The following is a 14,035-nucleotide window of genomic DNA, read 5'->3' as shown; positions in this document are numbered from 1 at the left end:
ATGTTTATTTCAAATGGTTTACGCTTTATTTAGTTTCAATCAAATGCAAAATTGAAAATTTTTACAGCGTAAGAAAAACATAAGTTGGATTGTACAGAAAAAAAATATTAAAAGGACGAAACATTGATTTTCGTAGTTCAGGAACAACTTTAGGAAGGATCAACATGTACCTGCATGCAATTTACCAAGTTTTTAAAAAGAAATTTGGCATAGTTCACGACAATTTCACGAAAAAGTTATTAATGATAACTATATGAGCTTAATTGTGAGGGCAAAATCAGTCACAATATGTAAATGATCCTATAAAACATCTGTAATTTCGCTGTAAGAACGATTGATATGTTTATCAGTACTTTGTGATAATAAAATCAAGAAATTACTGAAATGAAAACGTTACTTTATTGGAATTAAGCCTCTGCCTCATTTTTCTCTACGCTTCAAGCCAATAACGTTACTTCATTACTTTATTAAAAGTCGATTTTTGCGGTACCAAATGTATGAGTAATTTTAATCGTTTCTGATGCCCTTTCCACATGGAAAAGTGGCCTTTTAATTAGTCCCTAAATTGCTTTATTCATTAAGACCACAATAAAATACTGTAATTTACTATAAAATTAATTGTATAGTTCAAGCAAAACACCTGAGGTTGTTTAAGGCCTGAACTGCTTAGATAAAAATTTAAGGTTATTTTCAAGTAAGTTCATGTAAAAGTTGAGCTATTGACACCTGAAAACTTCAAGCAACTTTTCAGTAATTTTCAGTTAAGTTCAAATGCAGTTTAGGAATGAACAATTTACCTGAACATTTAAGGTAAATCCGGGTGTTTTTCAGGCAAATGAACTTTTTAAAGCATTCTATATTTAAGCAGTTTTAGTTCTGCGCTGGTAGACGCTTGAAAATCTTGAATTCAGTACAAGTAGACCTTTAAAATTTGTTGGCAGATGACAAAGAGAACGACTCAATCGTCAACTGCCCTTTTGACTCGTATGCACTGAATAAGAAGAAGGACCTTGAGACGTATGGTTACTCCATCACACAGAATGGGGCATCTTGTGACAGTTTGACAGACATGTTCCAGTTGAAATCAGTAATAAATTCAGATCCGGTTAGATTTAATATGATGATAATAATACTAATAAATGATGTACTAAGCACAGAAATTGCAGAAAAATACAGAAAAATTATGCATAAGTTATGCCAATCAATACTATTATGCGTTTCGTAAAAATACCATATGAACCATACGGGTTGTATTCAGTTGCGTATGAGGGAAACATGAATGAATTCGAATTTTTTCGTGAAAGGAGCGAAATGCTTGATTGAAAACTAGAAATTTGTAAATGAAGCACATGCCACGTTTAATTAACTTTCGTTCAGAGCAAAGCCTTGTTGATTTGTTCAAAAATAGATGAATTTGACATAAAAACAATTTATGGTAAAGCAGTGTTTTGGATTTTTGTAGTTTTGTTTTTTAATTGATCTCAAACAACATTTTCATCAATTACATTAGAGCTGCGGTCTTTTCTATGCAATTTTCCGCTTGACCGATCTTTCGTCTGACCCTTTTGTTTTTCATCCGCAAAACGGGGTAAAAAATAAAGCCCGAAGGGCATTAAGTTCTCTTACAGCCTTACGGCTCACTAGTATCTATTTATGCTATTCATTGAAGCAGATTACGAGGCATAAATTCATGATAATAAGAGTGGTTCTTAGAATTTGACCCCAACGCCTTTAGCACCCTCCTCCCTCTTACCCCACGCATATATATATATATATATATATATATATATATATATATATATATATATACACACACACACACACACACACACTTAACCCCCCTTCATTTACCCCCTTGAGATCAAACCGGTTCTTTAAGAAGTTTGCATGTTTTTGACCAGCCAATCTGGTCATTTGCTAGAATGCTCTCCGAATGTCCTCGTTGTGTGGTTGGATTTTCTTAAATCGTTAATTGATCTAATTTTGGCATGATCAACTTATACTCATTTAAGCTCAAATTTCAATCTGAAAATGTTTTCATGCCGAAGGATTTTTTGGTTATCTTACAATATTCTATGCCAAAATACATTATCTAATAGTTAGCTTTAATCTGTAAATCGCTTTGCATTTTGTTGGCTTCAAACCTGATAAATGCAGAATTACAATTCCGCAGTTTTATTACTTTTCAGGTTTTTTCTACTTTTGGCAGTTACTCTGTTGATTGGCTTTGGTCATCGGAAGAGAGAAAACGTTTGAACAACTAATTGAAAAACCAACCAATTACTTCGAAAAAAGTCTTGGTGTATTTATTTTCAGCCGACTAATTTTTCTAAAAACTAAGCTAATTAGGTTTTCTTCATTTTTCAAAGAATTCGTGTTTATAGTCTCACTATTTTCATATAACAGTTGAGATGTTTTCATTTTTACTCCGATTGGCTTTAATTTTTCGTTTTATTGTCACCTAATTTCTTTGAAGAAAATTTTGATGGTTTTAAAAGACAAGAGTGAACCTATATCATGTCTTTTGTAGATTATTTGTTCTTACTATTTTAAAATTAAGGTCTCGATAAAGTTTTTGCTACATTGTTGAATATTCCAATTACTTTTTTTCCTTTTCGAGGTTTGATCACAAAAGTTGATTAATGACAGGATGATTGTGCTGTCTGAGGTTTTCTAAGGACACATAACTGTGTTTTATCATTATTAATCAATAGTTCTTAGTTTCTAACTTTGGCTGCTTTTGCTGTTCCTATCTTATACTATCACTAAATCCCATTAACAAAAGAACAACTGTGCTTTCTATAGAAACACTTACATTTTTTAGGGCAATCGTTTTTGCATTATAGAATTTTGAAATAGTTTTTTCGGAAAGTCGTAGTTGATCTCTGAAGTTTGCCTCTTTTCTGTCGTTTTCTTTTGAACTTGTATATAAGTCTTATCAATGACAGCTACTATCTTTTCAAAAAAACCCACTTATATATATATATATATATATATATATATATATATATATATATTTGTTATTACTGATTTCATCTAAATTTTTACTTATTAAATGAAAACCAGTGAGTTTTTGAGTTCTGTCAACTGTTATGTTGTCTTCCAGCATTCTCTCAACAATATAGATCTCAAAGATTTTAATGTTGATAATGGTTTAGTGTTTGCTTGTTTTTAAGTTGAATTTTCTGACAAAAATGACTCTTTGAAAATTCAAGAATCTTGAAAATTCAATTACTCGTGTTATGAAGTGTCAACTCACTTTAAACGACAATTTTTTTCTACATTATATGACTAGTTTAGATAAATTTAAACTTGTGCTTTGACGTCAAGCCTAGAGTCATGCTTTATGGGTTTTGGGCAATGAGTTGATAAATTTTTCCGGCGCTTTCATTAATTCTCATTTGAGAATACATTTTGATACATTTAATGGGATTAATCAATGTAGATAACTGTAAAACTTTGTTACTTAAAGGATCTTAGTGGTAAATGTTACAAAATTGGAGAAAATTTTTCTTCGGATTTTCGTTTGTTTTTTGAAAAAATTAGGTGTTTACTTGGCTGTGTCGTTTTTCCTTCTGCTCGAGAAATTTTAATTATGTTGACTTTTAATCTAAAAGTGGAATTGTTACTCGTATTTGTTTCTGTTGTTCTAGCGCTAGAAAAATAACCCGACTGATCAGACTGGTGTTGGCCTCACTGATTTAAATGTCTCTTTTTGAGAAAAAACTTAATCTTTATTTTAAAGTAATATTTACCCTTTGTTGTTTTGACCTTTTCCTATTTCTGTTTGATTTAGTAACTATTTCAGCCAAGAATTCTGAGGAGATTCTAAACCATTTTAAGCTATTGTTAAGGTAAATAAATGATCGTAACTCAAAGCGTAAGAACTCAACTTCAGTAACAGAATCAAAGTCTTGTAAACTTTTGCAATCAGTGGAATTTTTATTACATAACAAAAAAATGCGACCGTTTTTGAGGTATTTTTAGCAGCATAAATAAGCAAGAAAGATTATAAAAAAATGTTTTTAAACGTTTTTGAGGTGTCATTTGAACAAATGATAAATTACGAGCGTCTAACGGTACCCAATATTTGAGTCAATTACTCAAATTGTGACCAGATTTCACTTTGCCTCTCTTTATATGTTGTACATTTGAAACGTATTTGCGGATGAAGAGGCGGTGCCTTAAATGGAAACTTTAGTCATTGGAATTTCAAAAAAATGAAATGTACTTTCCGCCACAAAATACTTTTTGCGGAAGCGCGTTCTGCTAAATTCCGGTAATTAGATATTATTTAATTTCAGTATTAACCCTCATCTTTTGAAGCAATGTTGATAAAATGGTCTCATTCGTATCTTTCGGTACACTTCGCTTGACTTCGTTATCGCTTCACCACAAAAAGGAATAAAACTTTGTGAAAGGTCGTTACCGCGGAACGTAAATTTCAAAGAAAACCAAAAGTTGTCTGATCTATTGCCGAAGTTATTTTCAAGTAAAACTATGAATACGTTTAGAAAAATTCAATGAATTTACGTTGAAGTGCATTAAAATACTTTTCAACGATAAATTTAAATGGACAATTAAAAACCAGTTTGTTTTTTGTTTCAGTTACCTCCCGCAGTGTGCATATTTGGTAAGTTTTATATTAAATTAGTTATTGTACTGTGGAAAATTTTTGTACTTAATATTTTATTCTAATCAACAAAACATTAGCGTAAGTTATGCTGCTCTTGCAACTGTAATTAAAATTGATGAAAACTCTACCTCAAGGTTGTTCTTACCCTCAAGAAGTTGTTCAGAGTCTTAGCTAAGCCGTTGATTCTTGTTAACTATATGTCTCTAATTGTAGTGCAATAAGTTTCACTATAACAAAACTTTTCCGATGTTGGGGGCATTTCGGATTATGATATATGTAAAGTTTTGATGATAATGTTTTCTGAAAAATTTTTTTCTTGTTGCTTCCCGGATTGGAGCTCAGGCATAGCAAATTAGGATCCACAAACAAAATTTTGTCGATTTATTTTTATTATTAAACAAGTATCAAAGTGTCTGTCTCTGTAGCGCCTCTAAGTTGCAATTAAATGCTTTTATTTTTTAAAAATGAGGAACTTGACTTTTGTTACATATTAAACGTTTTCTGTAGAACTTGCTCTGATATATGGATATATGGATTGTCGACGCGACGCTTAAAATGTTCTCTTAAAGAAAAATTTTATTTATAATTTGTAGTTTTATATGCGAAATCATCGAATGTGAAAATCTGTAGGCATAGAATTGGAGCATCGGCATTAAAAACACTGAGCTCAAATTCTCTAATGCAAATCAGAAAATTGAATACATCTCATTTGTATTTGTTTACTGTACGTCTCAAGAGCTCAATATATTCACCAAACAAATTTATCTGAACAAAGAGACCAGGGCTAGTAGATAATTCATTACCTCTCGCCCCCCACCAAAAAAACTAAAAGTTTCCAACATTAGTGATCTGCTTGGCAAAATTTTTCATGTTACTTCTTGCATTTTTATTCTGTAAAACTTTGAGTTTTTTTAATCTTTTCATTTGTTTTAGAAGACTATTTATTCTTGTGACTCCTGATGAAAGTGCCCAAATTAGACTGTGCTACCTATTATGGAAAACCTAACTAATGCAAACTACTGCAATAATGAAAAGAACTTCCAACAGGCTTTGGAAGCAATGGACAAACTTTCAGTCATGATTTATAGTATGATCCTGTATTTGATGCTTCTTCGTATTTAATTTCTAAATGTCACAGAAATTATTGGAAAGCTAAATTCAAATCAATGTCGATAAACTCGTACAATAAATTCGACTATTAGTGACTATGTTAATGACTTTCATAACTGCAGCATGTGTGTGAATTCAAATGTTCTTTGATATCTATTTATTTTTCGTTTTCAACCTATATTTCTTCGCGATGTAGTGATATCCAATTTTCGACTGCTACATGTAAAAATACCATATCCTAATGGGCTGCTATAATGGTAGCGACTTGTAAATTCACATCAGTCAATCAATCATTGCTCGAGTCAATTTAGAGTTTAATGGCTATTTGAAAAAACTTATATTTTGCTCATTTGAGAGGTCAACATAAAGAGTGCAACGACGAGACGGCGACTCTGAATGAATTACTGATTCTTCGCTTCACTCTGATTTTTAGTCAATCACTTTTTCTTGTGAGAAAAGTTTGCCTTGAGAGACTGCCAACATTTGTAGTACTCCCCATCTAACACTTCACAAGTGTCTAAAGCCCACTGAGTGCAGGAGAGACTGAGGGAGGACTCGAACATGAAAGACATTGTACCCTCTGCCACTCTTTTGGGCATCAATGTCTCATTAGAGGCCATTTGGAAACAGGCTGAGTCTGGTCCGTGTGCTGTCATCATGCTGTGAAGGGAACCACCTCCTGGTTGAAATCCTTCGCCCTTAAAGTACTCGTTTCTTAGTTGCGAAATCTTCAGTTCTTAAAAAAAGAAAGGTTCCTTATAGTAATAACCCCCCATGATTTTTATGATTTTTCATCTGTACTGTCCTTTTCGTTCGATATTTAACATCTTTTGAAAATCTAACTTACTAAAGATTTCTTACAAATGTTTTTTCGTTTTATTCAGGTCATAACATTTTGGTGACCTAAAATCTGTAAATTTTTGCAACTCCCTTTTTCAAAGAAGTCAAACTCTGCATTTTCCCAAAAATAACTTAAAGTTTGCATTTGAAAAGTTCGTAATTATTCGATTTATTCTTATTCAAAACAGAATAGTCATAATAGAACTACATTAAGTCGAAGAACCACCGCCAATCGGTTTTTTAATGCGATTTTCGCCTAAACAATTTTAATTTTTTTAGTGAATTTTGCCTTTAATTTTTGAACTTAGCTTGATCTGAAATGCGATCTCTTGTTAGAATTTTGGGCACTTGTTCCTCGGATAGTCAATCTTAAAGTTCCAAATTTTCACCAATTTTGTGCAAATTATAATAGTATATTCATTCAACTCTATGAAGTGGACGAAAACTTAATGAATGAAACTAGAAGCAGAAATATAGTTAGAAACGACAAATGATTAACAATCTAGACACACAGAATATTTCATGAATTATTTTACCTTTCTTGTAAAATTTGCCGTAACAGTACAAAGAATAACGTTCTAAATTCCTTCAGACCAGGAGAGTTAAGAAATATTATGTGAACGAAAGAAGCGTTGCTGATTTTATTGAGGATTTTATTACTGTAGCAGAAAACAGGATTCTTTATGGTGTGATTATTCTATAGAATTTATATCTATTTAATTTATAAATTGACAAACCTTTGCTTCGTAGTTTCCATTGATTAGTCCCATGAACTCACTCATGCAGTTACCTAAAATCGAAGTGGCTTAAATGCGTCTGATTCTCGCTATAGATGTTCCTTCATACCATTTCTCATCATCAAAACTATCTGTTATGACATTGTTTCAATTTTCAGTAAAACCAAACTTGACAAATTTTGATAGGACGCCCGTTATCATGATATTGGTAAAACTCCAAGTTGACTCTAAATCGAATCAAAATTTTAACAATTCAAAGCAATTCAATTCTTTTAGATAAATTTGAATCGTGAAAGAATCTGGTTTAAAAGGATATTGTTTCATAAATTGGATGTGAAGAACTCGCATATTTCCAAATATCTTCAAACGTTCCAACAATTTTAACAAGATTTATCAAGAAGCCGTTTTAATTTCATTTCACGTCATGAGGTTTAGAGGGCTTAAATATTGCCGGCAGCTCATCTATGGAGGATGAAACATTTTTGCAAGACAGGTAAAAAAGGCAATCATGCAAGTTGAAAATTGATTTTGTGAGTACTTGAGACCAGATTTGATGCCACTTACGATGGTAATAGGGAGGTCGAAAGGTATGCTCGGCCACAGCCCACCTGGGTGGGAATATGACAAAGTCAGCTATTGCTGTGCCCGGTTTGAGTGATTGACATGTGAGGACTGTGAAGATGGAAGGGTCACAGTGGTCGAAATTGACAGAGTTGATGACGCAGAACTTGTTCAGGTCGTACTTGTAGGGTGCATAGTTGCCTCGCCAGGCTACTACGTTGAAACAAGAGTGAGTCTGGAAAGAATATGAAATATTGCTTTACCTTGGCAACCTAGCACTTAATTGAATATATTTGAAAGACGGAAAGTAATACCAATGTTAAGTGTCTTGTCTGCTGGTTTTGTTTGCAAATCTGTTCACGCGAAATTTGGAAAAATGATAATGGATAGAAATTATGAACGCTTTTAATCAATCCATTGAGCAAATAGTATGCAAAAATAGCAACTTGCTAAAATTTGCAGCTCCTTGATGTCTGGCGGTACTTTGGAACGTCACACAGTTGACGCTTTTGTAGCCATTTCTTACGAGCATTGAATTCGGGTTGAGTTTTCGTGTTTGAAGCCTTCGTTGTGCAAAAGTGTAAAACCAGTTAAACAACTCTTTGATTAAAAAACGCTATGATGAAATTGATGTAGAGCAGTTTTTCATTATCCAATATTATGATCCCCTGCTCTGACACATATGGTGTATTAGGGATAATAATTAACTTTAGTACAGGAATAATTGTAGTAGCATCTGCGACTTTATTATTTTAAAATTGACATTTTCCACTTTTAAATTACTTTTGCTCAATTTAAATTCAACTTAAAAACTACATTTGCTCAATGACCGTTCTATGAGTTCTACCATCGTTGACAAAATTGATAAGACTATCAAAATAATGTGACTTATTAACTCAGTATGTACGAAACCTCCGCTGTGCCGCGAACCACAATCAGGACAAATATTCAGGGCTAAGAGTACTCTAGCCAGCTATCTCCAGAACCGTGGTCTGGCGTGTTATCCTTTTCAATAGAGCCTTTAGTAGCTTGACAGTTCTGTTAGGTTTATAATTCCAGCTGGTGATTGTTACACGTGAACATGTGATCTAAAGTGACTTGATCACCTGGTGAGTTTGGAAGAAGTGTCCTTGAAACTTGTTGTAGATCACAAAATGAACATCGTTGATCTCCTCAAATGCCGCAACTGGTGTCATAAAATCCTGAGGGTTTGCGAGGCCATTGGCGCCTGAAATTTATCAGTTAGGAATTAGTCCAAGTTTAAAGCTGCAAAAATGTTACTAGTATATAAATTAAAGCGCAATTTTGGATTACTTTACTAACAATGAGCTCTTTATGTGTATCTATTTATGTCTAGCTCCCATCAAATTCTTTCTCATAGATTCATATGACTTTTTTGTGCGACAAATTTTTTGCAACCACAAATCAATTACGTCAATTGAAAAAGAACACCAAATTTGGGACTGAAAAAATAAGATAAAGCTACTTTTGAGAGCAGTGTATTATTAAACCAATAAGCACAAAAATTACGATAGTGTGAACAGAGAAACCTTATCTTTTTTGAAACCTTACAGTTTGCCTTGAAAATTTGCCATACGAGTTCATACCAGGCTTGTTGGTAATTAGTTTTGCTTGAAAATGTTCAGATGATATCTTAGAGAAAACAAAGAGCAAATTTCTGTAACCAAAAAACAGGAGGTCAGTGGCGAGCAAATCAGCGCTGAATATGTCTAAAGACATTCTGTTTTTCCTGGGTGGCCAATACTCTGATGATGCTTCAATTATTACACTGGCTAGTCTTCTTTTTCGTGTATAATTAATTGCATTAAAAATACTATGTCCAACCTATCTCCTGCCTAAAATATCTGCAAACTTCTGCCTGGGTGCTTCAAACATTTAATTTGCCAGCAAGTCGTAACTACTGAGGTCATTGTGCTTTGTGGTATTTACCTACAAGCTAGCATAAGCATAAAGAGCTTGTATACTGCTATCGTAATTACTAGTTGTAAACTACAAAAGTATGACATTTTGCTGCTCTTGTGAGTTTTTCAGACTTTGCAAGATAAAATTAGCTTCCTAGGGAACTCAATGACCTCAATATTGTCATTATGAAGAGAAACTGCTCATTAAGAAGTTTAAAATACTGTTGATATTCAAAGTTTCAGATCTGATTTTGGTTTTTACTATTAAAGTGTACTGGTTCAGCGCTGAAACACCCAGAGAAGCAAGTCTAGGAATTCAATCTTTTTCTTACGTCTAAACTGTTACCAAACCCAAAATTTTTATCAGCGGTAAAAAAAAACTTTAAAGTCATCGAGTTTCGGCTAGTAAGAAAAAATATAATTTTGCGCGCTCACTTTTGTCCAAGTTATCGCTATCTTGTCTTTTCATTGTCTTGCTCAACTCGTCTGGTTTACTTCTTTGATCTATATCGTGGATAAGTGAGCTATTCATATAAATATTGAACCAAACAACTTTTTTTTCACTTAATCAAAATATAAAACTGTGAGGATAGTTGGTGCTATAGTAAAAGATCCCGGTTCAAATGTTGTTATTAGTTCGAGTGCAATGGATACATGCCTCGACTTTCCGACATTTAATTGTGATATTACCCAAATTTGTATTCAACACAAAGCTATGAAAGTTCTTTCAGGTGGAAAAACACCACTTCTCAGAGCGTAAGCGTTTCACTATCAGACATCTTTTTGTAATCTTTCGTCGACTAGAGGATGATCTTCCAAGTTGGTACGTATCTTGACTTTTAACTGCAGGAATATTGTCATGGTTTTATCAAATTACAGCAAGTTTTGTGGCAATGAGGTCCTGAATGAGGTCCGTGGTATGATCAAGGAAACGCAGGTGAAAGCCTCGACTTATGAAAAGACCTATAATGTCTAGGGGGGAGGTGAAAAAAAGACTTTAATTACATGGTCGAGGACACAGTTAAAGTCTAGCTAATTTTTTTCATAAGTCCAGCCAAATTATTTTCATAAATAAAGATGAGTCAAACTAAAAAGTTCCGCCAACAGCTGAGTTAGAGCGCGTGACCTTCTTCAACCCTACCAATGGCTAAACAATTGAGCTACTTGTCCTTATCTTTAATGGAATTTTGAAACAAGACATTGCTACGGTTCCGAGCGTAATTCCAGGAAACATTTTATTGTCCAGCCAAACTCCAGTACACGTTTAATTGTCCAGTCAAATTCCACTACGTTTTTTGTCCAGTAAAATTTCAGGAGAAATTTTATTGTCCAGCTAAATTCCAGGACGGCTGTTTTATTTCCAGACAAAGTCGAGGACATCACTTAAAGTCCAGACAAATTCTTTTCATACAAAAGTGGACAGTCTATCCAGGACTGTCTTTTCATGCCTTATAACGCTCGAGGACGGTCTTTTTAATAATTCCAGGTCTAGACTAGGAAAGTGACCCCGACTTGCGAACCAATTAAAAGAAATAAGTACAAATTACAATAAATTAACATCGAAAAGTAGAAACGAGCTACGAAACTATGTAAATTTACTCAAAAATGCCGTGCTGGTAGACAATCGTAATGACAGGTTTGGCCTCACCAATTGGTCCAAGATCTGGCAATGTGAAGTGATCATCATATACCTCCAGTATGTATCCTCTGCATACTTCATCTTCACTCTGCACACGAAACTTCATCCCCATCTAAATCAGAAGCATATGACCACTTCAAAGTGAACACTGCAGTTGATACAAGATTGCCCAACAAACAAAGCAAAGACAACCATACAAATGTTTCTTTTATTTCAAAATGGTTTCAAAAATGCGTAACAGTTAAAATAAGAGGCAAAAGAGGATCTGAATATGAAACCATAATTGCTTTTCATTAGTTTACTGATAACGTATAAAAACTAATTGGACCGGATTGAAGTAAGATGACCGTTTTGATGTATATTTCAAAATTGTTGAATTTGAAATTGTTGACTTTGATAAATAAAAAAAGTGATTGTTCTTTACATTCTGCTTTTTGGTTGACAATTACAACATTAAATCAATAAATATGTTGTTTCAGTAATAAGTTTTAGCTTGTTTTGCTTCAGCTACTAACACGTTTCACCTTCAAACTTTTAACGACACGAATTCTTCTTGCTATTCATTAAGTTTGACTTTTGACTTTTTTCTCTACTTTTTTTCAAAGTTATTAATTGCAGGGATTTCTTTTCATAGATTTTTTAACATAGGTTATACTGGATTATATTTCATTGTCTTGAACTTTGTTTTGTCCAATAAAAAACAATTTTAAGGAATTCTTATACTATACATCATCGTTAACTTTTTGTAAATTCTGAGGACCGGGCGCGTTCGACCTGTTCAACTTGCAAATACTTCGTTGCCGTCGATATTGCTATTGCTACAATAATTTGAGAAAACAAGTTTATACTGTTTGTGTGTTTAAAATTCTTTAAGAAACTGCTCAGACTTTACAGTTCTACGGCAGAAATTTCCAATGGCAAATAGTTTTGACATTTTTAATTTTTTTCCAATTTATTTATCAAAACTAAAACTGTTATGATTAACTTTATCAGAAACTGTACTGGTACTTGTTTTTATCCTTAAAAGTATGGGAACTGAAATTTTTCATCATTTCTCTATGCAATTTTTTTTTTCAATTAAAATTTTATGATAAATTTGGTTTTTGAAGAAAAAGTGTTTGAGGATTATCAAGATGTCAAAGATTGGTCCGTCACTGCTAATTATTTATCCAAATAAGTTTTGAAGTTTTGGTTTAGCGACAATTTTAAATCCAACTGACTGTAATCAGACAGCCTTGATCGCGTGGTATAAACTGAAACGGTTTAGTTATGGATCAGGTAAGTTTAATCAGAGGCAGCTGCAAGAGCGCAATAGTATAATCAGAAGTTGTCAGCGCATAGAAATTTGATCATAATCTTCCGTTTTCTTCGTTAAACTACCTGAATAACTGCTATCTCATTGGGGGACACTTCCATTTTGCCAAACTCCGTTGTAATGTGAAGAGTGCCCTTTTGAGGAACTGAAAACGCAAAAAGTAACATTTTGTTTTCTACGATTAATCAAATATGTGCATTTTTCAAAAAGTGAAATTAGCCTACCAATTAAGAAATCTCCATCTGAGTTGTAGAATGCACTAAAACATAGTTTTTACAGAAATAGTTTCAGTTATGCTAATATTTTTCTTCTCTGCTTAATTAAGTTTCTTTTTTGATTTTTAATTTTGTGTTCAATAGAGTTGGGTCTTCTGGGGTTGCTTTTAAGCCCATAGCACGCTTTCTGGTAAGTCCAATCTTGGGTGATTTATAAATTTCCTTATTTCATAAGCAATATTTTTTTCTGTATACACTGCAAGAATAATTCAGTTATTGTTACACTTAATTTTATTTTCCTCATGTAGTTATTAATTCGGGTACCTGTCGGTCATAGGTCGGTTGAATGTGTAGATGTAAATTGCAGCTCCGTGTCTGCTCTTAGGATCTCCAGCACCACCCAATTTCCGAAGACCCTAACGATCAAGAATATCTGAATATTTTATGCAGAACTTTAGTATTGAAATCTAATTTCAATTAATATGGGATCTGAGTTTGAGATGTGTGCGTTAATCATTAGACAATTCAAAAGGAAAGAGGGGTAATGCACGTTTTTTAGTTACATGGACGAGGTCCCAATTTAGGATCTGCCTAAATTCTGATTAATAACGACGTGAAGTCGGATGCTTAATGAATAATTGCGGGTTTTTTATGCCCACTATTTTGCGTCTGAAATTGTGACAGTAAAATCATTACAAGCCATTGTTAACCTCAAGCTAGTGTTCCGTGTGAACTCATCCTCACGCAGACAGCTTGAGGAATGCAGGGGATTGAACCATCAATCAGTGGCGTGTGAGTAACTAGATTTTCAAGACTTACTTGAACAAAATTGTGAGGTGAAGTGTTGCTATCTGGTGTCTTAAAAGGTTTCCATCTCAGCTGAAATGAAGGAAATTATTTATAACTTATTTATGTTTTTTACGTATAAGATGTGAGAGTAGGAGCAACCTGGGTTGGTGGCGTTGGTGACAGTTCTTCCATTGAAGATATGAACTCCTTCAACTCTGAATTGGCCGAGATGAATGGCTGATGCAATGCCGAAGGCAGAATGCGATAGAAA

General features: G+C 33.4%; 2 protein-coding genes across 2 annotated transcripts in view; one reads left to right on the top strand and one right to left on the bottom strand.

Annotated features, from left to right (window-relative positions):
• Positions 1-5,866, top strand: part of LOC142349951 (uncharacterized) — a 20,759-nt gene extending 14,893 nt beyond the window's left edge. Inside the window, exons 4-6 of the mRNA XM_075401851.1 lie at positions 942-1,105; positions 4,609-4,633; positions 5,570-5,866. Coding sequence (XP_075257966.1) covers positions 942-1,105; positions 4,609-4,633; positions 5,570-5,589 — 209 coding nt within the window. The 3' untranslated portion in view covers positions 5,590-5,866. The remainder of the gene's footprint in view (positions 1-941; positions 1,106-4,608; positions 4,634-5,569) is intronic.
• LOC142351362 (homogentisate 1,2-dioxygenase-like) lies at positions 5,769-14,035 on the bottom strand. The gene is made up of 10 exons (XM_075403413.1): positions 13,924-14,035; positions 13,795-13,854; positions 13,300-13,391; positions 12,985-13,019; positions 12,826-12,905; positions 11,455-11,557; positions 8,991-9,112; positions 7,888-8,119; positions 7,324-7,376; positions 5,769-6,444 (listed from the first exon to the last, which is right to left on the bottom strand). The coding sequence occupies exons 1-10, from the start codon at positions 13,954-13,956 to the stop codon at positions 6,184-6,186; spliced, it is 1,071 nt and encodes a 356-aa protein (XP_075259528.1). The 5' UTR covers positions 13,957-14,035; the 3' UTR covers positions 5,769-6,183.

Source organism: Convolutriloba macropyga, chromosome 1 (assembly GCF_964194025.1).
Source record: "Convolutriloba macropyga chromosome 1, txConMacr16.3, whole genome shotgun sequence".
Lineage (NCBI taxonomy): Eukaryota > Metazoa > Xenacoelomorpha > Acoela > Convolutidae > Convolutriloba > Convolutriloba macropyga.
This window is presented reverse-complemented; position numbering and strand designations above follow the sequence as displayed.

What these genes read in the sequence shown, in the direction of transcription:
- LOC142351362 (XM_075403413.1), bottom strand. Translation starts at nt 13,956, where the DNA reads ATGGAAGAACTGTCACCAACGCCACCAACCCAG. An exon ending in CACCTCACAATTTTGTTCAA is followed by an intron (nt 13,392 to 13,794) that starts GTAAGTCTTGAA and finishes CTTGATCGTTAG; the next exon opens with GGTCTTCGGAAATTGGGTGG. An exon ending in GCCAGATCTTGGACCAATTG is followed by an intron (nt 9,113 to 11,454) that starts GTGAGGCCAAAC and finishes GATAAATTTCAG; the next exon opens with GCGCCAATGGCCTCGCAAAC.